This window comes from Crocuta crocuta, unplaced genomic scaffold (assembly GCF_008692635.1).
Source record: "Crocuta crocuta isolate KB4526 unplaced genomic scaffold, BGI_CrCroc_1.0 scaffold179, whole genome shotgun sequence".
Taxonomy (NCBI): Eukaryota; Metazoa; Chordata; class Mammalia; order Carnivora; family Hyaenidae; genus Crocuta; species Crocuta crocuta.
In genome coordinates this window covers 11,758,417-11,785,335 of record NW_027551568.1, presented here as the reverse complement: position 1 = coordinate 11,785,335, position 26,919 = coordinate 11,758,417, and the positions used below count along the sequence as shown (strand labels likewise).

Sequence of the window (26,919 nt, the reverse complement as noted above, 5' to 3'; positions counted from 1 at the left end):
CTTTTACCATAACTCACCTCCATTCTGGCCAGAGGACTCATACTCAAAAATGGACCTTGGCTTCGCATCTAATCATGGTCAACACATGTGTATTTATGTGCCTTAAGTTAAAATATCTAAGGCATGATTATCCTGCTTTCTCTCTTTCGACTAATCTATCAGGTATCAGAACTGATCATACCTACTGTACTGGTTTAATGTAGTTTGAAACATTTTTCATGCAATGAGTTGGCTCCTTAAATGTTTTTCTCGATAAAAGTTCTGAGCCAAATTATCCAAATAACCAGAAATTTTCTGATTTGTTCACATTGAAATATTCCCTGACAAAAGAAGAAATAAATTTTCATTCATTGTAACTCTGAATGGATGTTCTAAAGCACAGAAACAGAACCCAGTGAGAATGAAGGAAGACAAGATTCAACCACAGTGAGTTTCCTCTCTGTAGTCTAAGACCCCTTCATGTTGTAGCTCTGAAAATGCAAGGGCCACAGAGGAACCACATAAATGTTCACAGTTTCACCAACTATTTCCTTAGATATTTTGGTGGTAGACACACGCCTGAGTCCGCATGTTTTGAACATGTGTTTTGTAGATTAGGAAAAGTCATTTGGTAGTGAAGCTGTTGAAAGGCATATGGAGATTTAAGGCAGGGCTGTGGATGTTTTCCAGAGCTTTATAGACCCACAGATGAGAAACAGTCAGAAAGATGCTCTACCTGACCTATGCTGTACCGCATTTTATCATGGTATTTCCGGGTTTCAGTGCCTTTTCATGCATTCTCTTTTATGAACACAGAAATCTAATCTGTTTAATGAAGATGTCTTTTAAAAATCTCTGTTTCCATTAGTGCCAATATAATAGCTTCACCAAACCTCAGTCTGCTGTGTTATGTGTATGTGTACTTGATCCTGAGAAAAATGAGTTAACCTTTGTTTTGTCAAAGCTCGCAGGACAGGGAACAGGTGGCCCCAAAATCTTGGGAGCCTTCATTGGCTAAGCGACACCGTTTGTTATAACAAACAGGCCCAAATTTCAGCGAAAAATGTTCTCTGTCTAATGGTCTGATGTAGGTGTGATGGAGGTGGAGCGGTCCTGGGACTCAGCTCCCCTCCGTCTAATGGTCCTTCGATTTCCATGGGCTTTAGGATTCTCCACTGGATCCTTTGTATTTGGCTGGGAGATGGGTAAGGAGGGTTCATGCCATCGTCCTGTGGGAGGGTTTGGAGGCCAGGTCTGGAAGCGTTGTGCACACACACCTGCCCATGTGCTGGACTCAGAAGGCATTTTTTAAAGTTTTCTTTATGGACAAATCTTAGACAGTTGCTTGTTTTTTTCCTTTTCCTTTTAAATTTATTTTTTATTTAGAGAGAGACAGACAGACAGACAGTCAGCACAAGAGGGGGAGGGGCAGAGAGAGGAAGAGACAAAATCCCAAGCAGGCTCCTCAATGCCAGCATAGAGCCTCATGTGGGGCTCGATCCCAGTGACTGTGAGATGATGACCTGAGCTGAAATCAAGAGTTAGATGCTCAACTGACTGACCACTCAGACGCCCCTCTGCAGGCTCTTAAACATCAATTTGACAACTTGCCCCCCGCCCCCCAACTCTAGACCAAATTCCTGAGGGGACAAAGGGCAGGTAGGCACCAAGTGGAATGCTTGAAAAGTGCAGACAAAACACAACCCCGGACAGTTCAATAGTGTTACCTTCTTAGATGTGCTGGTATTACACAGGGTATGGAAGAGAAAGAGAACCCGTTCTGTATGTTTTAATCTCTCAATTTTGATCCTTAACACCGTAGTGCTTCTAAGTTTATCACTTAATTTTGAGTTTCATTTTAATAATTCTAGTTAAAGAGGCTAGGAAACATCAGTTAGAGAAGAACAAAAGACTAATTAAAATGATCTGCATATAAAACTGTACTAAACTTTTTTAAAAGGCTTAAAAATAAAACAAGCCAAAATTAGAATACTTTTGGCAGAAAAATTACCAGCCATGAACAAAATAACATTCCATACAAATATTTTCTCTAGAAGTGCATTACAAATAATATTGTTGGGGGGCACCTAGGTGGCTCAGTCTGTTGAGTGTCTGACTTTGGCTCAGGTCATGATCTCACAGTTCATGGGCTCAAGCCCCGGATTGGGCTCTGGGCTGACAGCTCAGAGCCTGGAGCCTGCTTCTGATTTTGTGGTGTCTCTCTTCTCTCTGCCCCTTCCTCGCTCATGCTCTGTCTCTCTCTGTCTCTCAAAAAATAAACAAACATTAACTTTTTTTTTTTATAACAAATAATGTTTTACATAGATTAAGAATGGCTTGCCACATACTAAATGTTTGTTTATATCAGTCATAAAAATCTCTTTCTTAAAAAAACTTTTTAAATATAGTTTAACACTTTTGGGGAGATTCCGTTCCCAATAAATGGCAGGAACACACTTTAGAAGATATCAGGTAGCACATCTTTTTAATTAGAGACCTAGCCAGGTAAGTCTCATTAAATAAATAGCAACAAGATCTTTGTGAGCACACGTAAGTTCATCACAAATCCGATGAATCAACTGCCAACTGAGGTTTTTAAAACATTTTTTAAAAAATTTTCTAATGTTTATTTATTTTTGAGAGAGAGAGAGAAAGGCAGAATGCAAGTGGGGGAGGGGCAGAGAGAGGGAGAGATGGGATCAGAAGCAGGCTCCAGGCTGTGAGCCATCAGCACTGAGCCCGATGTAGGGGCTTGAACTCACTAACCTGGAGATCATGACCTGAGCTGAAGTCAGATGCTTAATCGACTAAGCCACTCAGGCGCCCCGTGGGTTTTTTGTTGTTGTTTTTTTTTTAAGTTGTTTATCCAAGGGCTCCTGAGTGGCTCAGTCAGTTAAGCATCTGACTTTGGTTCGGGTCATGATCTCATGGTCTGAGAGTTCGAGCCCCCTGTCTGGCTCTGTGCTGACAGCTCAGAGCTGGAGTCTGCTTCAGATTCTGTCTCCCTCTCTCTCTGTCTCTCCCTTGCTAGCACTCTTTTTCTTTCTTTCTCTCTCTTAAAAATAAACATTTAAAAAAAACTTCAAGTTGTCTATCCATTTTACAAGAGAACGTTTCAAGGGTAGAATTTCATTTTTTTTTTTTTTTTTTGCCTAACTTGGAACAGAAACTACATATGTATTAAAAGAAGCCCAGTTGGGAAACAGAAATATCTTACTTAGTCAAAGATGAGTTTTGACTAAGATAAAGAAGATGGACTTTTTATATTTGGATCCTGCACAAGGCGCTTTTCTTATTTTATCTTACTTGTATGGCCTCAGACATCAAAAAATTCATAGAGAAATTATTCATATACACACACAGCAAAAAGCCCACAACCAACCAACCAAACCAATGCAACTTATTTTCTAAGTTGATGGTATAACACAAGAGGTCATCCTTAGCCCTTGCTGTTACTTTTCTTAATTTCCATCATCACATGAAATTTAAAATTAAATCCCAGGTAAGAGAATATTATAGCACCTAAGAGTTGAATGAAGAGAGGCTCATAACCACCATCATTCTGGAAAAACCCATAGAGCTCCTTCATGAGACCAGATACTGAGAAAAATCTACCATGAAAAGAACTTCTTTGTTGACGGGCATCCCTATTTCCCTCCCACTGCTATATCTTAAGAGATATAGCACAACTGTTATGTTGTGAAAAGAGCATGGGATTTGTAGAGTGGAAAATGAGTCACCACATGGGAAAGGTGGCCAGGTAACTTCCTGAGTTTAGGGCAGGGAGAGTCTTTCCTTGGCCTCTGAGAGTTATCTGGCCCATAACTGATAGTTATCTGCCTATCAGGCTCTGTCAGAGCAGACCCTCCCTCAGTTTAGGAAGGACAAGGTGCCCATTGTTGTCCACACTGAGGTCTCACGGAGGTCAGGATAACACTGTAGTGATCCAAATGCTAATGGCTACCTTGCTCACTAGGCAATACGAGTATAGTCACAGACCTCAGGATTCCCGTCTGGTCTACAAAAAGGAAGCAACACTTTTTTTTTGGATAATGTTATATTTATGCAGCATCAATACCACAAACGGTTCTGGATCCCTGGAACTTTCTGGGGATGCAAGAGATCCAGAGGTGGAGATTGGTTCCACTGGAAGCCTTTAGCAAATTGGCCAGGAGGATAGAGACAAAGACAAAGTGCAACCAACCCACCAAGCAGGGGTGACGGGGGTCGGGGACCCGGGTCTTCCACATGCTTTCTGAGATGGACCATAATCGATTCAACGTTCTCAAGAAAGACAAACATGTTGGAACTGACAAAGAGTTTCCTAGCGTGGGGCCTCCTGAGTGCTTACCTGTGGTGTGAGCAGCAGAGTTAATGCCAGGGCATCACAAATGAAGACGCTGGGCTGTTATCCTACAGGCATTGCTGATGTTCATTGACCTGGATTGAGAGCCACTTAGAGATATACAGGGAAGGCAAAGAAAAAATGGATATTGTGGATGCTCATTTTGTATTCTTGTGACACGGAACACTGAGAGGGAGGAGGGATAAGGAAAAGGAGTGAGGCCTTCAAGGTGGATGACCCTGTGCTATCTGGTACAGCGGTCATGGCCACATGCGGCCTCTGAGCCCCTGAATTATAGCTAGTCTGAACTAAGATGTACTGAAGCGCATCTATACCAGACCCTGAACACTTAGTGACTGTAAAGTAGCTCATTAATATTTTTTATATTGATGGCATATAGAAATGACAATATATTGCATGTATCTGGATTAAGTGCAACATACTATTAAAATTCATTTAAAATAAGCTAATCACCTGTGTCTTTTCACTTTTTAATGTGGCTACTAGGAAATTTGAAATTACTTGTATGGCTTGCAATATATTCCTGTTAGGCAGTGCTGCCCTAAATCGGGGGAGGGAGAAGCTCCCTGCCCCCAAACCTCAGATGGGTTTTTGGCCCTCATGGCAAAGATCAGTATGGCAGAGAGATGGGGCCAGCTGGCAGACAAAGGACAGGGATCAGTTGTCACTAAGGAGCGTCATTTGGTGTAGCTGGGACCCTTCCTCGATACCCGGGACTGCCGAAATGGCGGGAACTTGGGAGGGGCCGGGAATCTTCTGGCAGATGATGGGAGCATCTGTTTGGCACTGGAAGACTGTCACCATCTCACAGAGTCTGTGGCCAACATGCGATCCATGTGTCTCATATTCACTGGCCTCCCCATAGTCTGTTAGAGAAGCACCTGCCCCATGTGTTCAAGTGTAGTGAGAACGATGTGGTAAAACCCCACGTCTGTCAACCCCACAGATACAGATTTTGCAAAATTCTAATTTTTGCTTAAATGCTCTAATTTGATCATTGGCAACAAGTCCCGTCAGTTGCCGTCTTGAAGTTGTGGGCTCTGCTCCCTCCATTTTAGAGCAAGTGTCTCTGAGATCCTCAAGTCTGAATAACCATGGTCTGTCTCTCCATTTTCTTCTACGTGAAAATGGTGCTCCATAAGAAATGTGGTGAGCTTAGCTCCTCACCCAAACCCAGCACCTAGTGCTCTTTCTGGAGTCAACCGGGAATGGGGGCTCATGCGGCAGAAGCACCTTATGCGCACTTCCATTTTCTCATAGAATAATAAAACGATGGCTACTCACAGATTGAAATTTAATACAGTTATAGGTTTTTAATGCTCCATCAAGATTATTCTCTTTTTAAAAAATGTTTATTTAGTTTTGAGAGAGACAGTGCAAGTGAGTGAGCTGGGGAGGGGCAGAGAGAGTAGGGGACAGAAGATGCAAAACAGCTCTGCACTGACAGCAAAGAGCCCAAGGCAGGGCTCAAACCCACAAACTGTGAGATCATGACCTGAGCTGAAGTCAGACACTATGATTTTAAGAATCGTCAAGATCATTCTCATAACTTGGCTTCCATTTTCCATAAGTCCATGGCAGTGAAGAATATAATAGATACCATGTGATTCCTGCTAAATCACAGCCATCTTGTCACCACCATTGTTTTTGCACCCTGAGTACAAATATCAACACAGTGAAAAGGCAAATCACATCTTCTGCTTCCTCCTCGTGGGCACCCTCAACATATCTGGAGGGTTCCAAAGGGTTCACGGACCACGGTTAGACATCTGCCCACTGAGGCCAGTGAGGATGCATCTTTCTGGGACGGGGCTCACCGCTTACCTGGTCAGTATGACCTGAGAGGAAGGAAAGAGCAGTTCCCCAGAAGAAACTCAAAATTTTCATCTGGGTTGCTTTGTTTGGGTTTTATAAATATGAGACAAGTGAATGGATATTTTGTGGCCACAAGAACGCCTTCCATGCAACACTTACTGTGCGTACTGCTTTGCAGCAGACATTTCCTAAGCCCTTTCACGGAGCAGTTACCACAGCATACACCGAGTGCCCGCTATGTGCCAGGCCCTGTACTGTTTTCCTTTGTCTGCATTATCTCACTTAACTCGAAGTAGTCCTTTGAGGGTGGAGACTAATATCATCCCAATTTGCAGATGAAGATGCTTGTGGCAGGTGATTCTTCACCCAGGAGGCGACACTGTGAAAAGTAGTGGCGCTCGGACTCCATCCCAACTCTTAACTAGATCAAGACCCCAAAATGCAATACAGGAGCATCACCTGTGTCATTAAATATATTTTAATAAATGGATGGTTCCCAATTAAAAAAAAATCATCGGTGGACGCTTCGATCCAATGAAATCTAGAACAGAAGCCTAATCTGTAAAACAAACCAAAGCAAAGTGACTAGTTCAAGGCTAGAGGAGATCTGTGGGGTTGGGCAGACTCAGGTTTCTCCCATCCTCGGGTCACCCCGATTTCCCTTGGAGGAATGAATAACTAGGGTTCCCAGTATCCTAGGGCTAGAGTAAGCATCCCAAACCTACCAGTTTGATCCCTTCTCCTGCAGCTCACCTTTTAAAGATCTGCTCCATTTAGTTCGCTCTGTGCAGGTGGGGAGTTGTTTTCCAGAAAGCCCCGTGGGGAGGTGGCTTGCTTTGTTTTCTGGTGTGCAGATCTGCGCTTCTTGCCTTAAAAAAGGATTCGCAACAGTTTTCCTTTGCTCCCCTTGTAGCACACTTTAGAAGTGATGTGTACAGGATATAGCCACAGCGTTCCAGAAGCTCATTCCTGGGGCGAATTACAATGTGCAGTGGGAAGGACCTTGGGGCAGAAAAAGGAAGACTCATCTGGGCCTTGGTCTGGCCTCTTCATGCATCACAAATTTTAGACAAGTGTTTCTCTCTGGGCATCATTTATATCATATCATTTCTAGATTGGTGAGTCAGAATAAGAGGTGGATCGTAACCTATATGAAAATTCGAAAAAGTCCTAAATGAACATGGAGGGGAAAATCCCATTTTGCGTATTATTTCAGGTTTTCATACACTGCCTGGATTATTTGTAAGGTGTTTTTATTTGTAAAATATTATGTAAATGTGGAATTATTAAAGAATAAGTTGCATTTGTAGTTCCAAAAAATGAAGAGTCAGCAATTTCGGTGTAACGTTTTATCAGTAATTTATTGATGATGTATATCCTGGTAAATATCAGGTGTCTTGTGAGAAATTGAAAACTCTTCAAAATGGTGACTGTCTAATTCTACCTCTGGCAAAATAGTAGGTCAAAAATATTTGCTCTCCATTCTTTGCTTCTGGTTAGAGCCTCATTAGCTTAATTATTTACCTACTTTAAGAAATAGAAATAAAAAGATAAGAATACTACATAGGGGTACAATGATTTGTAAGTATATGTAGAGTTTATTTTCTAAATCTGCATTTTGTGTTTTTACTGTAAAAGTAATCTTGCTATTCTTTTGTGACTTTTCCCCCCAGATATTTTAAGAAAAATTCTGCAGAAGAAGTTTGACTTCTCAACTGATTATGAGAAGGTAATTTTTATTGATACATTTCTCAGTAAAAATAAGTATGAACAAAATTTTGGTTGACTTGAACGTAAATCTTTAAGCAGTCAGTTCATCTGTGAACTTTGTAATATTTTTTGACTAAAAACTTTTATGGAATATTGAAGCATCTTATAAATCCCATATGAACTAAAGCAGAAATTCCAAAAGTAGCATTTGAAGAAACGTTCACCTCTCAAGCTGGATGTATTTCAGTATTTAAAAACAGAAATTTCCTTAAGGGAAGCGATAGGGTAATGTTTTTTTTTAGCTAAGGGAGGGGAACTCCCAGACTAAGTAGAATTATTTGAACATTTCTAGAAACAGGGATGTGTTCTTTGTTTTAAAATACAGTTTGTTAAAAAGCAACTTCACATTGGAACAGGTTTATTGAGAGCTCTGTGTGTGCAGTTGCTTGGACTAGAGATAAGGAAAATAGCCCTTGATCTCAGGAGGCGAAGAGCCAGATGGCAGAGACCATACCTAATTGTTTAAAGAAGGAGAAGGAGAAGAAGGAAATAAGTAGATTTATAAAAAACAGGAAGAGGAACTTAGGTAAAAATAATTAATTCTGACTAGGAGCTCTTCCATAAAAGGTGATTTGGGGGCTTGTCATTAAAAAAGGGTAAGCAGGGCTGAAGCCAGTGGGGAGGTGGCTTTGCTGGCATCCCAGGCTTCGGGGACAATGGGAGTCACCAGGACAAGGTATGAAAGAGTAGAGAGGAAGGAAGGTGAGCTGGGATGCTGAACGCTCACTAATATGAGCAGATGGTATTTTCAGAAAGTATTAAGGGAACTTGCATGCCTCTGCTGAATACCAAGGTGCTACTCATTCATTCCATTTGCATCTATGATAGACCTACCTAAACAGAAGAGTGTATTTTGGTTTTGGTTTACGACGAGTGCGGGTTGCCAGTGAAATAAACAGACAGGTGTTTGTGGCATTGAATGTTAGGGTACTTTAAAAAAATAGTTGAACCTGTTTGTCAGGCTGAAGAATCAGGCACTTTGTCCTTTCCTTCCCGGGCATGAAGGTGGTTATCAGGAGAACAATAAAAGCAGACATATGGTGGACATTCTTCAATGGCCAGCACAGCCTACGTGAATGACCGTGTCCTGGTCGGGTGGGGACAATGTATGGGGAGGGTGGTGGTCTCTTGCCCAGTGAATGGTTACCTCAGATACTGTAGTGACAGTGCCTCATAGTCTCAATTTGCAATAAAATGATACCCAAGAGAAACCAAACACAGATGCTAGAGAGGAAAGCCTTATCTAAAATCCATTTGCATGAATCATTTTCTCCCTAGCGCTCACAGCCTTCCCTGCCTTCCCTAGTACCGTGGAAAAACATTTTCATTATGAAATGCCAGTGGCTTCCCATGTCTCCCAGACATGGTTGCTGATGTCGGCCTGTATCTCTGAGCAGAACAAAATGACCGTTGCTTTTATGTCGATTTTGAAAATTAGTGTGCCATTAGCAGCCTGGCCTGGATGCCAACTAGATTCTGCCAGAGAATGGGTGGGAGCTGTGCTTCGCCTGGTCCAGGCCTCAGAGGATGGAGCCCTGAGACCTTGAGGTGACTCTAGGGCAGCCCAGTAAGTACGAGCCAGAGCTGGGTTGCCACTACCCGTGGTGGGATTCTTAGTTGACCTAGTCCTTTATGGCTGGCTCGGTATTAGATTTGGAGCTCCTGTAAAATGGGGGATCTCCCTGGTGCCTGATCTCCTCTCCACCTCAGGTGCCTTTGCAAATGGACCAAGACCATTAGCATGGGGGTCAAGTGGAGAGAGGAGACAGCACTGAGCACTCATGAATGACCTGAATTCCCCTCTACATGGGGGCTTGGGTCACATTTTCCACTGCTGTCCAAGGAAGAGGTATTTGGTTAGGCAGACACATTGGAGAAACCAGGCACCGTGGGAGGGAGGCTCTCTGACTGGTTGTCGTCTGACGTATGCCGACCGTGTTGAGTTAGAGTCCTCTGAAGCAGACCCTGAGCCAAGGACTCATGGCTACTGCATTTGTTTGGAAAGTGCAGGGGACACTGGCCAGGAAGTGGAGAGGTAATAGGAAGGAGAGAGAGCAGTCTGGAAAGGGTGTGGCATTATACCACCTGCCTCAAGGGGCAACGGAAGCTTCATCCTGTAGAATTGCTGGGGAAGTGGTGCAAAACTCCAGCGTCCAAATTAGTCCCTGGGAAGGGTGAGAGAGCTTTAAGACTGAAGGGGCACAGGTTAGGGGTGGTGTGGGGGTGGGGGACCGTGTTAATGCCGAAGCACTTCTGACCTTCCATGGTACCAGAAAAAGCCTTCGAGCACAGAGTTAAAGATGCCAGGAGCCGGAAGCTTGAGGAAGCACATGGAGATGACTGAGGCCTGAAGGGTGTGGAGACACCGGCAGCGTCTTCCACACTGACCAGTGCCTACTGGCTTCCTAATTACTGCAGTCACACAGGTAAGGTCTGTCCAGGCGAGGGGCCTTGGGGAGACTTCTCAGCTTTCTTCGCCCTGAGTTGAGCATTTCCTCTTCTGGTGAGTTCTCAGACGGCGGAGGAGCCTGGGCCGCTGGGCCAGTGACCTCCCAGCTGAGTGTTCTGTTAGTGAACTCACTTCAGAAGGCTCAGAAGCATTCAGCGGACCTTTTGTTCCAAGGGCTGAGGCCTGACTTCGGAAGGGAAACATGACTCCCTTTCACAGAACTGCCTCCTTTTTATACTTCAGCTGTAAGTTAAAATCAGAATTTTAAGATCCTTGGCCCCTTCTCCTCCTTGACATTTTTTTTTTATACTTCTCTCTTTCATGTATTCATTTTACAGAGTGCTGGTTAGGAGCAATGCATGGTAGAGACAAACATGTGAAAGCGTGTCCATTACTCCACCAACTCTCAGCCGGCGAAAGGGAGGTCATGGGATAAGATATACACATGGATGTTACGGGCTGAATTGTGCCCCAAATTCATATGTTGAAGTTGTAAGCCCGGCATCTCAGAGAGGGATTGTATTTAGACATAGTGTCATTACAAGGGGTAATTAGCTTAAAATGGGGTGATTAGTGAGTCCTAATCCAGTCTGACTGGTATCTTTATAAGAAGAGGAGATTAGGACACAGATACGCACAAAGACAAGACCATGTGAGGAAGCAGGGAGAAGACGGCCATCTGCAAACCAAGGAGAGAGGCCTCAGAAAAGACCAAACCTTCCCACACCTTGATCTCAGACTCCCAGGCCCTAGAACTGTGAGGAAATACCTTTCTGTTATTTAAACACTCTGGTCTGTGGCACTTCCTGAAGGCAGGTCCAGCAGACTAATGACGTCAATAGCTGGACTGTAAGGTGGAGGGATCATGTAAGAAGTTCTGATAAAGGGCCGTGGATGTGAATGTTCAGAAGAGGGAGAGTGGTTTTGTGCCTTGGACATCAGGGAAAGTCTCTATGGTAGAGCTGACATTTATTTATTTTTTACTTCCTTTGGTTTTTATTATTTATTTTTTATAGAGAGAGAGAGACGGAGCATAAACAGAGGAGAGGCAGAGAGAGAGGGAGACACAGAATCCAAAGCAGGCGCCAGACTCCGAGCTGTCAGCACAGGGCCCGATTCGAGGCTCAAACCCACCAACCATGAGATCACGGCCTGAGCCGAAGTCGGATGCTTAACCGACTGAGCCACCCAGGCACCCCGCTAGAGCTGGCATTTAAACTGAGACCACACTGGGGTGCCTGGGTGGCTCAGCCCATTGAGCATCTGACTCTTGATTTTGGTGCAAGTTATGATCCCAGGGTTGTGGGATCGAGCCCTCCACATCAGGGCTGCTTAAGATTCTCTCTTCATCTCCCTCTGCCCCTCTCCCCCCACTCATGCTCTCTTTCTCTAAAAAAGATTTTTTTTAATATTAAAAATATAAACAAACAGAGACTTCAAGCAGGTAGCATAAATGAGAGATACAGCCTTACTTCATGAGCACTGGGCTCAAAGCACAAAGCTGCTCCGTTGTGCTTCCGAAACTTACATGGAGTCATCATCCTCTCTGTAGTAACAACAGCCACCATTGCTTGTCCACCTTGGGCCAACACTGGCTTATGAGCTTGACATTGTTTCTAATCCTCACAATGACACCAATCCGAGGCAGAAGTATTTCTGAGCTGCACGTGCACGAAAATCCCGCGCTCGGAGAGGCTGGGGAACTTGCCCAAGGTCACCCAGTGACTAAACAGTGAAGCTGGGATCCATACCTGGACCAGTCTAACTCCAAACCTACAAATGCATCACCAACGAAAATTCAGCTCAGCCCCAGCCACTGCACTGTTTGGACTAATTTGGAAGCCGCAGCTCACGCGAGTATGTGGAGCTGTTATGAAAAAACGTTATGAGAAACTGTGACAACCTCAGTGCTGTGTCTTTTATTTATTAAACCATAAAATATTACAGTGGGTAATTAACCCTGGGAAGAAATGGTCTGGTGGAAACGAAGTTCGGGAGGGGAATAGGATTTGAAATTAATGGAGCCTTGAGGGAAAGTAAGGATGAGGCAAATGAAGCCGTGGAAATCCGAGAAACAGCTCTCCCAACCCCAGGTTAGTAGTGTCTCTATAGCATGCTGTGAGGCAGGTACCCTTGTTCATGATTTACAAGTGTTAACCCATTTAGACTTTACAGGAATAGTCTGTCTTCACTAGAGGTGTTAAGGTAGAGATGACACAGGCAACTCATTTGCGCACTCAGCGTGTGCCAAGTTCCACACTACAGATACAGCCTGAGCCGTGCCAAGCACCTGAGTGTAATTCCCTCAGGGATCCGAGCATGGGGTGGGGGGGTTGGGGGGGAGTCTTCCCAGATTCTCTGCACGCTGGCTGACTGAAATCCAAGGGGAACAGCGTGGCCTCTCCCTCCTCCCAGCTCACATGGAGTTCTGCAGAGAGAGCCCCTCAGCAGCTTGTCGCTGGTGCCCCCTCAATGAAATAAAAGAGCACAATTCCTGTCTTTAAAGAATGGGAGCAGTTTAGGTAGATGGCTTCCCACCAACAACCCCTAAGTGCCCCCACACCTCTAGAAACCTTTCTGGGGGACAGTTGTCCCAGAACACCCCCCCCATCCGCCGCCACCTCCATCATTTCATCCCTGTCAATCAGAACGGACAGCTTCTGTGTGACGACCTCCTACATTCGTTTCCTGGAGGCCACGGTCCATCCCCACTCCTGCCTCTTGGTTGGCTGCCTCTTGGTTAGCTGGTTTGTATCCTCCTCCTTCGTTTCATTCCTCAGTTATTACCTTTCCCTTTCTTTTTTTAAATTTTTTAATGTTTGTTTATCTTTGAGAGAGAGACAGACTGTGAGCAGGGGAGGGGCAGAGAGAGAGGGAGACACAGACTCTGACGCAGGCTTCAGGCTCCGAGCTGTCAGCACAGAGCCCGACATGGGCCTCAAACTCACGAACTGTGACATCATGACCTGAGCTGAAGTGGGACGCCTAACTGACTGAGCCACCCAGGCTCCTCTACCTTTCCCTTTCTTGAAGCTTCCTCTGGGGGCAGATGCTGGGCCAGGGCCTCATCCCTACTGCTTTTCATGACCTCACCAGTGCTAACAGTCACTGGATATCGATTTGGCACTTAGGAAATGTCAGGTCATCATTCCAGATGGGTTTGTGGCATTTGGAACTCACCCTGCGTGTCTGCGAAAGGTAAGTGAATGAGCTCCTTGGTTCCTGTCCTCCAGGAGAGCGTGACATGCTGCCTGTAAGAACACGCTCTCCTTCCCCAGTAAGAGAAGTACCTTCTAGGGATCTCAGAAGCACTTACAGAGCAAGCAGTTCACGGCAGTCTGTGCCCAGGATCGTGTCTGGGGCTTGCTGGCGCTGAGGGATGGGAATAATGCTACCACGCATTGATTATTACTTCTTCTTATTGTGATGATGATGACTGATTGATTGAGCATGACCCTGGGAGACCCGGCTCTAAGCACTTTGAATGTATGACCCCACCTAACATACACTAAGTAGTATATGCAAAGCGTTTAGAACAGAATAAGCCACTAAACATGTTGCTTCTCACCATTTTTTCTTGTTGTCCTTGAAAAACTGCATAAAATAGGGCCTCTGCTTATCCAGATTCCGTCACTAAGGTAACCAAGGCTCAGAGTAGCATTGGCAACATGCTAGGCCCATGCTAGCCTAGGCCCATCCCCCAGGGATTCTGATGTAACGGGTCAGGGCTGGCTGGTTGTTGATATTTATCAAAAGGTCCTGGGTGATGATAATGGGTAATTAATTGGAGTGGGGGATCACCGACACAAAGTGGCACGGCCGGGTTCACTGCTGTGAACTGTTTCCCCACAATACTGCTGCACCGCACAATAATAACCTTATACTGTGTGGCAGCCAGCACGAACAAGGAAGAGGTGAAGTAGTTTCACCCAGCTCCACTGTGGTGGCCGCGGGGGGGGGGGGGGGGGGGGCTAGTCTGCAGACCAGACACCCTGGAGCTGCTCTAGCTGGGTCACCCGGGGACGGCCCCATCCCAGGGCTGCAGGCAAGGCCGTCACTGGCTCCCCNTCAAATACATGAGACCAGACTGACTCCTGGGTGAGAATATTAAATACCAAAGAATCAGCTGATTGTTGTAGGTGGATGGGCCCCAGCCAGCACAATGTGCCTTGGAGCTGAAAGCAGGTGTCCTAAACCCACCTGATCATAGCCATGACGTGGGGCTTCGTTTAAAGACAGATTCCCGGGGAACCTGGGTGGCTTAGTCGGTTAAGCGTCCGACTTTCGCTTAGGTCATGATCTCGCGGTTCGTAGGTTCGAGCCCCGCATCGGGCTCTGTGCTGACTGCCAGCTCAGAGCCTGGAGCCTGTCTCAGAGTCTGTGACTCCCTCTCTCTCTGACCCTCCCCTGCTCATGCTGTCTCTCTCTCTCTCCTAGAAATAAATAAAAACATTTAAAAAAATTTTTTTAAATAAAAATAAATTTAAAAAAAAAGACAGATTTCTGATTTTACCCAAATCTCCTGATACCCACTCTAGGGAAGGAGCCCGAAGTCAGTGTTTTTAACGCACACTGTGAGGTGCTTATGGTGGTAAGTTGGGGAAGCAACAAGCCTTTGGGGTCCCTGCCCAGGAAGGGAGACTGGGGTCATTCATGATGCCCCATGTGACCCTGGCGGCATGTGTATCTGAGCTGCCCACCCCCACACTTTGGATGCCTCATTTAACAGATACTAATATCACAAAGGCTCTGTCACATCTGTGAAAATCTGCTACCGAAAGCGACAGTTTCTAAACTTTCGGATTTCCCAGACTACACAGTTTCAAAAAAGTAATCCAGGGGATGACATAGAGCCTAATTTTTATTTTGCCACCCAAGGACATTTAACACCCACCATAACAGCAACACTGTAGTAACTTTGTCCCCTCTTAAATACATACCACCCACCTCTGCCCACAAAAAGGGCAACTCTCACCTCACGGGAGACTCACTGCATCTCACTTTTTCTGTTTCACTGCAGGGTGGTCCATCCCCACCTGTGGACCACCGTGGAGGGAACTCCCTCGGTTAATCAGGTTACCTGATTCCTCCTGGGCACCTGTTGCACACCAGGTGAGCGCTTGCCAGAGAATGGTGAGCGTGACCACATGGTTCCTACTCTCTGGGAGCAAACAGCATGGCCCAGGCAGGGCTCCTATGGGAGCAAATGCTGGCAAAGGGCAAGCGTGGGCTCCAGGGCAGCAGAAAGCAGGGATGAAAGCAAACCCAGACTTGGTTATCAAGACAGATTTCCAGGGGGAAGCAACTTCCAGGCAGACGTGAGTCTCATGAGCAGAGGAATGAAGGGAATAATATTCTGGACAAGAGGGCAGCTCCAAGTAGCTCAAAGCAGAAAGAGGGAGCATGAGACTTCTTCTTAGGACTAGAATGGCCAAGAAGAACAGGGTATGAAGCCAGCATTAAATAATGGGACCACATTAAGAGGTTTGAATTAAACATCATGGGAATCCAGGAAATGCAGGTAAGCAAGAGAATGACCCCAGTCGATTCTCAGTTTATTACTTTTTTTTTAAAATGTTTTATTTATTTTTAGGAGAGAGAGAGAGACAGCGTGAGCAGGGGAGGGTCAGAGAGAGAGGGAGTCACAGACTGAAACAGGCTCCAGGCTCTGAACTGTCAGTCAGCACAGAGCCCGGCGCGGGGCTCGAACCCAGGATCCGTGAGATCATGACCCAAGCGAAAGTCGGACGCTTAACCAACTAAGCCACCCAGGCGCCCCTTATTACTTTTTTTCTTTCATAGTTTATTGTCAAGTTGGATTCCATATAACACCCAGTGCTCCTCCCAACAAGTGCATGGAGGAGGGCACTTGTTCGATTCTCAGTTTAGAAAGGACACTTTGGAAACTGTTGCCTTTGGCTGGGGTTCTAGGCAGCTGCTAATCTTCTATCGTGTTGAAGACCACATGGTTCCTGTGTTAAGCCTGTGTCACTTTCCCTCTCATTTCCTCCACTCTGTCCACACCTGATTAGCATCCTGATTAGAACCTTTGAGGAAATCCAAATGTACATTGCAGATGTAAATTCCAGACCTGACTGTTTCTCACATGTTGTTTCTCTAATAAACACTCAAGTTTTCTGTTCCCGTCTTGTGCGGATCAACCTCTCACTTGATTTGCTGTCTATGGAATATGAATGTTCTCAGTTGTGGTTAATCGCTCATGTAACTTTTTCTGTTTTCTTGATGCATGCTGCCTCTGCCTTACTCTCCTCAACTCCTCCACTGCCTTGACTTCCACAGCCAGAAAATGTAGTCTTGACCCTGAAGGTAAAGTCCTCGTTTGCTGTTTCTTGTGTTTCTAAAGCCCAGGGGCACGGGATGCGTCTGCTAGAACTTTCTGTTGTTCCACCGTCATCTCCGTTGTGATGGTTTTTTTAAATGGCTTGTTTCATTTCTGTGTATGAAATCATCATCAGTCTTCACTTTCAGTTTTAGTACTTCACCTAACAATAGCGACCCACCTCAGCAAATTTCAATCTTGACCTTCTCTCGTAATCCACAAAGCATTCTGGCGATCCTGGTGTATCACAAACTCAGTTAGGTCTTTGCCAGACCTTGGGCAGACTTCCGCCCAGAAGCGAACTCTTGAAATGACATATCTTATTCCTGATACTGTTTGACATTATACTGAGTCAGTAATGTTGGAAAGGTTGTGTATAAAGTGTGAGATTTGTACTTGGATCTAGACATAGTGCATTTAGAACATTTCAAAACACCTTCTATCCTGCGTTTGAGGTCAGTATCTCCTGGATTCGGAAAGGATTTGCAGTCCCTTTAAAAATACTAAATAATTTAGATCATTTACTGGGAAATGATAGGAAACTAGAGAAATAAGAGTTTAGAGTATCACAATTGGCCGATGATACGGTCCCTCAAGGGCAGGTTGCAAGCATCAGTAAGTAATGACTCTCTGTGGCCATGAGTTAGGGCTTAGTTTAAGCGGGAACATGTACTTGATGAGTGCAGCAAAATTCAAACACTTTTATTTTTTTAGCATTTTATCCTTAATCTCAAAGTAGATAATATCAGGTGCCGTGTGCACTTCAGTACTCTTAAGCATTTATCCACAGACTTAACTAATATTGATTGAATATTTGCTGTGTGCTGAGTACTTGGCTGGCTGTTTTCACATTAAATCGTTTAATGTTCTGACCCTCACAATGTGCTTATGACATTAATGCTAATTCCGGTTTAGGGAAGAAGCCCCCTATGTAATTTAAAGCAGGTCTTCTGACTCTCAGTTCAGTGCTAAGACCTCACATTCATTTCTAGGAACAACACTTGTGCTTTGTTTTACTTCGCTCAGCTTGGCTTCAGTCTGTTGTTAGCTAGCTGGTCCATTAGTTGTAAACAGCCAGACTGTAATTGTCATTCTTTAAAAAATGTCTTGCTTTATGGAAACATGAGTAACTGTATACATGAATTGGAATAAGCTCAAGTTTTGTCATCTGGTTGCATTAACTTTTTTTTATCCCAGAATAAAGCCAGCAGTGATTATCAAAATATGTTAAGGTCACATGATTGTATCTAGAAGCCGTGCTGGTTCCTAGGAACGCAGGGAACTGTCTGAGACTTGGGCTGACAAGCCCAGCCTCACCCACACGGCATGAAACAACCATTTATTAAGTGTCTGCTGTGGCCACATACTTCCCCTGACACATTATCACTGATCAGACATTATCTGTAATGTTCACAATGACCTTACAAGGTATATATTATTACTCCCAGCATATGGATAGAGAAAACAAAGTGAGTGCCTGGTGATTAACATGTCTGACTCAGAAAGTCTGAGCCTGTTTTCTTAAATTTAGATATATTCCAGATTCTTTTGTAACTATGAGTTTGTCATTAACTGATCCGATCTGAACTACTTTGAATCCTTCATAACTTCTACTGGTCCTATCTTTCTGGTGAAAAGCATCCTTTCCTGTAGATTATTCATAATGTAAGTATTTCTGCCAAAATTTGTTGCACCATTTAAAAACAAGCAAAATACTCTTGGGGTTTAAAGTAAGCCATTTGCAACTTGACCCTGCATCTGGACATTTTACTGTGGGTTGAAAGAAGATAGTAATGGCTTGGTTCCATATTCTGACAACTCCAATCTCTGTTACTTCTTTAAAAAAATTTTTGTTTAATGTTTATTTTTGAGAGAGAGAGAGAGACAGAGCATGAACAGGGGAGGGGCAGAGAGAGAGAGAGAGAGAGAGAATCCAAAGCAGGCTCCAGGCTCTGGGCTGTCAGCACAGAGCCCGACGTGGGGCTTAAACTCACAAACTGTGAGATCGTTACCTGAGCCAAAGTCAGACGCCTAACTGCTTAACCAACTGAGCCACCCAGGCGCCCTTCTGTTACTTCTGTTTCAAGAAGGAGCATCAAGATGGAAACGCACACACACAAACACACACACATTAAGATTCAACTCATGGTGGCAAATAGGTTAAAAAAAAATGAAACAAGTACACTGTGGAATGTTCTACCTGTTATTTTGTGTTAGAGGACATGCTGTTTCTTTTGTTTGACTTGCAGATTATCTACTATGAAATCGGGGTCATCATCTGTGCTGTCCTGGGACTGCTCTTTGTCATTCTGATGCCTCTGGTAGGGTTCTGCTTTGGTCTGTGCCGTTGCTGTAACAAGTGCGGTGGAGAGATGCACCAGCGTCAGAAGAAGAACGGGCCCTTCCTGAGGAAGTGCTTCGCGGTCTCCCTCTTGGTGATTTCTCTATTTATAAGGTGAGTAGAACCTTGGAGAACAGCTGATTGTGTTAGGGGTTGCTTGAACTGTTCAGCCCAGGCATTTAAAACAAAACAACCACACCCCTACAACACCCCCATAAAACAGAAGAGGACGAAAATGTTTGTCTGGGGTGCTTCAAAACAATGCCACCGTAACCAGAAGTTAGGGCTGTCCTCAGGGAGCCAAGCCAACCCTTTGGGGCTTGCTCGTGTCGAAGACAAGCTGATAAATCTTGGCCTGCAGAAATCATCGACCCCCAAGAACAGCTCTTTCCTTTTTAAAAAATTTCTTTAATGTTTATGTATTTTTGAGAGACAGATAGAGCATGAACGGGGGTGGGGCAGAGAGAGAGGGAGATACAGAATCCGAAGCAGGCTCCAGGCTCTGAGCTGTCAGCACGGAGCCCAGTGCGCGCTCCAACTCACAAACCATGAGACCATGACCTGAGCTGAAGTCGGACGCCCAACTGACTGAGCCACCCAGGCGCCCCAGGACCTCCTTCCTTAAATAGCTGTTTGGAGACAGGCGGCCTGCAGAAGGCAGAGCATTTGGTTGTTGTTTTGTGCATTCAAAGGGATCCTGAAGGATGCGTATAGTCCCTGACTCGGGGAATGTGAGAACACTGTGGAACAGAATTCACTTTCTAATAATAAACCCAGCTTTCCTGAATTTGCAGTTAAGCTGCTACCCTGTGCGGAGGCCTGGAACACACTTCATGATTTAGGATGTGTTTCTTCTACACTCCCTTCTGCTGCCATAAGCTTTCCAACTGCCTGACAGACCAGGAAGACACTGCTCTTAAGACAGGATTTCGCCGAGTTCAGATCAGAATCCTTGGCTAAGGAATGTGCTTCACGTTAGGGGCCCCCTGGTCGCGATATTTGGTCATGGTTCCACGTTTCCTCATTCATTCAGCCAATGAACATCATGGCATTTGGCGATCGAAGTAAAGCGCTTATGACGTGAATAGTGCTAGGCCCCAAGGAGGCACTGAGACCGTGGGGACTGGCAGTCAGCTTCCTCCTCCCTGTTTTCTCCAAGCACTGCATTCGCTCAATAGCTGTAAGGTTTTGCCGGTTTCACTAAATAACTGATATTCGGGAATTTAAGCAGAAAGAATCATTAGACAGAACAATTTAAGCTGGCCTACCAGCTGAAGTTTTAGATGGAAATCCAGGAAGAAGAGTTCTTCAAGTGTGGCCATTAGTGGGGTCCCGGTAAGACATACGTTTTGAGGTGATCATTCATTGGAAGGCAGTACACCTCGGGATGCCTGGGTGGCTCAGGTGGTTAAGCGTCAGACTTTGGCTCAGGTCATGGTCTCATGGTTCGTGGGTTCGAGTCCTGCATCAGGTTTCATGCTGACAGCGCAGGGCTTGCTTGGGATTCTCTCTTGCTATCTCTTTCCCTCTCACTCTGCCCCTCCCCCACTCATGCTATCTCTTTCAAAATAAGTAAATAAACTTTAAAAAAAAAAAAAAAGGAAGGCAGTATACCTATTGGAAGGGACTGGACAGCTCTCGATGTGTTGATATGAAACAGTCCCCAAGAGAGATGAATTGACGGAGCAGCTTGCAGACCATGTATATATACAACATGGCGCCCCTGACGAAAACAAAGGAGGAGAGAGACACAAACACTTGGTTATGTTTACACAGAGCATCTGTAGTAAGCTTGCCAAGACCCTGACATGGTGGTTGCCCCTGGGAAAGAACTTTGGTGGTTGTGGAGAGTAGGAAGGAAATCACTGCTCACGGCATGTACATATTTTTTGTCTCTTTTGAATGATCTACCATGCCACAAGTATTACCCTACTGACTTGACTGCACCAAAAATTAAACTTGAACAACCAAAAAATCCAAAAAAGCAAAAGCCAGTGCATTACCACTGACTCCAGGACAGTCATTTTTTTTGGAACAAAGACACACTTTTGCTGCGAATAGTTAAATAATAGAACTTAACAGTATACGTGCAAACAGGACCCAAGTGAATGTGTTGCTAATTTCATGTACCCTTGTTTGACCACCAGGGAGTTAATTTTGTTTTCTCTTCTCTGTCTCTCTGTCTGTCTCCCCAATTCTATCTGTAAACATAGTTTGTTTCTGCACACTGAATTCTGAAGAGCAGCTTGAGATCAGGTCGATGGTGATTTCAGACACTCCTGTCTCTGCTTTGTGTTTGAAGTCTTTTCAGGAATGCAGGGACCTTACAGCTGTGGGAGTGGTTACCTCCTCCCCAACTACCAGGAAAGTGTTAGTTGCAGTCCAAAGAGATGTCAGATCCAGCAGAGATCACTGTGCATTTATTTTAAGCCCAAGAATTCCATCTTTCATTCATCCAGAGACTTGGACAGCCATGCTGCTCCCTCTGTAGGGGCATACCCTGAATATCCAAGATGATGCTCAAGTGACAGTGTAATCTGAAAATATTCACCCTTTGGACTTCTTGGTCACATGATTACTTAACAGTTAATAGTTTTCACTTGATATAAAGACGTGATATAATTTCAGGAAAATTCTTTGTTGCCTGTAGTTAGCATATGTAATAATGGGCTTCCCACTTTTCTTTTGAATGAAGCACATATTCTATATTGGGTTTCTATTTTTATTTTTGTTTTTTCAATTTAAAAACAAGTTAGTTAACATATACTGTACTGATGGTTTCAGGAGTAGAATTTAGTGATTCGTCACTTACATATAACACACAGTGCTCATCTTAACAAGTGCCCTCCTTAGTGCCCATCGCCCATTTAACCGATCCCCCCCCAACTGCCCTCCAGCAACACCCAGTTTGTTCTCTGTGTTTAAGAGTCTCTTATGGTTTGCTTCCCCCTCTGTTTTTCTTATTTTTCCTTCCCTGGGTTTCTGTTTTTAAATTGGGCTTTTATTTACATTAATGTATAATTATGTGTCATATATGTTATACATCCCCCAGAACTGTTTGAATTATTTATATTATGTTTAAAATACCAAAATATACTAAAGAATAAAGCTATAAAGTTGGAAATAAACTCAACTTTCATTTATATGAGAAATGAACACTACAGTTTTTTTTCAGAACTCAGATCCATCAAACAAATTTAGATAAGTTTTTTTCTCCCAAAGATATTTTAGTTTAGAAGATTCTTTTAAAAAACACATGCTGTGATTCTACAGCCTCCTATGCATTCAGTTTAGATATTTTTCCCCACCCAAGTAAAACTGATTAAGTTAAAAACTATAACCTCAAATTTCAGTACAATTAAAACAAAATTGATCACCTAATTTGAGGCCAAGTGACAAATTTAAAACAAATTTTACATAATACACTGAATTTACATATGACTTATAAGACAGTTCTAAAAAAGAGTAGTATTTGAGATTATTTAGTTTGCCTTAAATTCACACTAGAAGTTGAATTTCTTCTTGGTTGGAAATTTAAAATTTAGAATTGCTCTGAAACCTCTGTTGGCTTGCAAATATTTTCAACATCATGAGTCAAATACTAGCTGTATATTCTTTGCTAAGTGATCAGAACTAGCCAAAGAGATTAAAGACCAAGAGAAAGTGAAGATTTCTGTTACAATTAGATAGAAAGGAGAAAAAGAGTATGTCCACAAAATCATATTAGATAAAAATAAGTGGGAAAAGAATGTCAATAAAGCTAGGAGGCAGAAAGAGAAGGAAAAGGAGATATTTGCTTCTGGCTTTCAATGACCTCAAGAGACTGGATCTTGTTGATAAATAATCTTTGGACATGATTTTTTTAAATGTTTTACTATTTTTTATTTTTTAGATATGATTTTTTGTAAACCCAGAGCAGTCTACTTGCCTTTTATCAGGCTCAATTTCATTTTGTGACATTATACTACATCACAATTAATACTGACATTGTTTTTTAAATTTTTCTTGAGTCCTCTTATTTTTCATCCATCCTTTTTTTAAATTGAAAACAAATTAAATCTTTTTGTTTTAACTGAGAAAGACATAGGTGTTAAGAAGAAAGGTCCCCTAGTACATATGGAATATATGTGGTCATGGTCTCTCTCTGAGCTTTCTCAAAGGCAGCTGTGGAATGTTAGAATTCACAGACGTTGACATATGTTTATGTAAGTCTGTTTGACCATCAGCAGAAGATTGAATTTCCACCTCTCACTGTAGACTGTTTAAGCAGATGTGTCTTACTCCAGAAAAAGCCAAGTTTCCTCTCCCTTTTTTCTTTTGCACTTTGTCATCGCTGCATTTTTCAGAATTCCAAAAGGTTATGGACAATAACGAAAAAGGAACAAAGAGCCGTACTTATTTTTCCAGTATATTTCTAAGTTTCTGAGTACAGCAAATCAGCTTTTGCCAACTGCCATGGTGAAAATTGAATTCTAGTCTCTTTCAGGAAGATGGCTATTTTCAAAATTCTTTTCTTTTTTAATTGGGATTGTGATGGTCAGTTCCTGGCTTGGAGGCCACAAGATTCTAAAAAAGAAACAGAGCTAACATGCTTGAAAATCATGAGACTTTCTTAATGTGAATGAGAGAGATAGTTATTTAAAATTAAAATTAAAAAACTATCTAAAAAATAGGAGTTCAGTTATAGACTAAAAGCATTTATTAGGCCATTTTTGGCTAACTTCATCAAGTCAGTGGAAACTGGTTGAAAAATTGCTACAAGTTTTAAATTTTAAAGGGGCATCCTTAGTTTTTAAAACCTTTAAGTATTCACTTTCAAGTATATATGTCAGAAGATTGGTTTATTCATAATAAAGTATAGAATATGTAATATTAATATGCCATAAAAATTAAGATTCCTATCTCTGGCTAAAAAATTCAAGAGATTTTGTTGTACTGCGGAAAAGCGTATGTTTTTAATATTTATTTTATGTCAAATACAACTCTCAGATTCCTGAGAGTCATTGAAATTTTATTTCCTTTTTGTGCGAGGCAATTCCCTCAGTGTTCTCCTATTCTAATAGTTGGCTGACAGTTGTTTTAAAAAAACATTTATGTGATTTTTTTCTACTTAAAAAATATATTGAGGGGACACCTGGATGACTCAGTCGGTGAGTGTCCGACTCTCAATTTCAGCTCGGATCATGAGCCCAGGATCATAGAATCAAGCCCCAAATCGGGGTCCAAGCTGAGCATAGAGCTTGCTAAGATTCTCTCTCTCTCTCTCTCTCTCAATCTTCCTCTACCCTTCCCTACTCACACACGTGCACTCTCTCAAAAGAGAACAATACACAAAAAAAGAAAACAAAATATATTGAGTAATGAGGACTTTCTAAATCAAGAGCAACAAGAGCATAACTTCTTTACTATTTGTGATAAATAGGAGTTTTATTTCTTTTATTTTTTTATAGTTTATTGTCAAGTTGGTTTCCATATAACACCCATTGCTCATCTCAACAAGTGCCCTCCTCCATGCCCATCATCCATTTTCCCCTCTCCCCCACCCCCATCAGTCCTCGGTTTGTTCTCAGTATTTAAGAGTGTCTTATGGTTTGCTTCCCTCCCTCTCCTTAACTATTTTTTCCCCTTCCCCTCCCCTATAGTCCTCTGTTAAGTTTCTCCTGTTCCACATATCAGTGAAAACATATGGTTTCTGTCTTTCTCTGCCTGACTTATTTCACTTAGCATAACACCCTTGAGTTCCATCCATGTGGCTACAAATGGCCAGATTTCATTCTTTCTCATTGCCATGTAGTATTCTTATAATAAGAGTTTTAAATTAGAGATTGCAAATGGAGACTATCAGTTGTTCTGCTTAGTATTTAGAGTTTTATTCCTCTAGTTAGTAGGTAAAATTTTATTTTTTAATAGTCTTTTTATTCATTTTGAGAGAGAGAAATCGCAAGTGGAGGAGGGGCAGAGAGAGAGGGAGAGAGAGAATCCAAAGCAAGCCCCGTGCTGTCAGTGCAGAGCCCCACTCAGGTCTCAAACTCATGAACTGTGAAGTCATGACTTAGGTGGAAACCAAGAGTCAGACGTTTACCTGACTGAGCAACCCAGGCGTCCTTTAGTTGGTACTATTTTAAAGGGGGAAATTTTACATAAGAATCCAGATTTCCAGACTTTTTGAATGAGTGGAAAGTCTGGCAGTGTAGAGCATCTGTCCTCACCCATATCTGCACCTCCCCCCTCTTCCACGCCTAGCAGTTCATGTCATACATTTTGCCCTTCGTGCTCTCTGCCGGTCTGTGTAGGCATTTGAATTTGCCATCCTTAATATAAGATTTCAAATGTGTTATAGGTCTGAAAATCAGCTCTGAAAGTTGCTGAATTTTATTCAAGCTGTAAGACAGTTTGTTTGTTTTTTAAAGATCAATGCTTTCATTTTAATTGGATCCATAATTGATTGGCAGAAATGTGGAACTTTTTAAGTATGTCGCATTGAAATTCAGTATTGAATTGCAAAGTTGCATTGCATTTCATTTTACTGATTGATGGTCTTTTGAGTAAAGGCGTTTATTCAGTAAAGGAACACAGTTTATGACCAAGACACTCAAAACATATGGCTAATCTTCTAAATGGATCAAGTGAAACAAAGCCCAGTCTTCAAACCCACTTTCACTGAGCTAGAGAACCACCATTCACCCAAAGTTGACAAAGAAGCAGTTCCCACCTCTTTCTAGGGAAATTAAATACAGGGAGAAATAAGGGCAAAATAGAGTATGAGGTGAGAAAAGCCCCACCAGCATTTCAGGGAGAGAGCCTTGGGAGTTCAAGAAGATTCTTCTTCTATCCAGGGGTTCAGTGAAAGCCAACTGGACTTGGACCTGTGGTTTATTTCTCAAGTTCATTACGCCTTCTTGTATAAGAAAATCAGTCTGGGGGCGCCTGGGTGGCTTAGTCGGTTAAGTGTCCGACTTTCGCTTAGGTCATGATCTCGCGGTTCGTGGGTTCGAGCCCCGCGTCGGGCTCTGTGCTGACTGCCAGCTCGGAGCCTGGAGCCTGTTTCAGCCTGTGACTCCCTCTCTCTCTGACCCTCCCCTGCTCACGCTGTCTCTCTCTCTCCTAGAAATAAATAAAAATAAAAAAGAAAAAAGAAAAAAAAAAGAAAATCAGTCTGGAGCATGAGAATGACAATGTGGACATTCCAGGGTAGACAGAGCAAGGGGCCCCCAGCATGAAATGCTGGGATGGGCAGATGTATTCAGGTGGTGGCCCCTGACTCTTCATGAGATGGAATGTTTGAAATTGGACATGGTAGATAAAGATCCAGGGACATTGTTACAACCCAACTTTTTTTCTTTCTTTTTCTGTCCACACTACTCCAGAGTCTTTGCATTGGGTCATTTGACCTCATTTGGCATGAGTGCATCATTTAATAACTATTAATTGTATGCTGTATTGCCTGCCTCATAAATACCAAGGCCAACTTAAGACTGGCAAAGATGGATTGCTTGTAAGGTGATCGTTACAAATGGCACAGACTAGTGTTGGTGGTATAGTGGTTAGCATAGGTGCCTTCCAAATGGTGCAGACTATTGCTAATATCCAGTTTTTGAAATTACCATCAGCATGAACCCAAACCTTAAACAAGTCTTAGAGGACTTGTAGGCATCCACTACCCCTCTCCTTTGCAGTAAGAGAAGCACTTATTCCATTTAATTTTCAGTTTTGCAATACCAGCTGAGGCTCAGAGAAGGAAAGTGACTTTCTCAAGCTTCCACAGTGTGAGTTAGTGGCAACAGGGGGGCCAGAACCCAAGTCTCCTGTTCCTACTCTAGTACACAGTCCATGGCCACTTGTTAACCATAAGAAGTATT

The 26,919-nt window shown here is 43.2% G+C and overlaps 1 protein-coding gene across 1 annotated transcript in view; it reads left to right on the top strand.

The window, feature by feature from the left end:
- The window catches only part of PROM1 (prominin 1), a 107,925-nt gene that overhangs the window by 30,333 nt on the left and 50,673 nt on the right, over positions 1-26,919 (top strand). The window contains exons 3-4 of the mRNA XM_077750469.1: positions 7,834-7,889; positions 18,969-19,174. Of these exons, the coding sequence (XP_077606595.1) occupies positions 7,834-7,889; positions 18,969-19,174 (262 nt within the window). The remainder of the gene's footprint in view (positions 1-7,833; positions 7,890-18,968; positions 19,175-26,919) is intronic.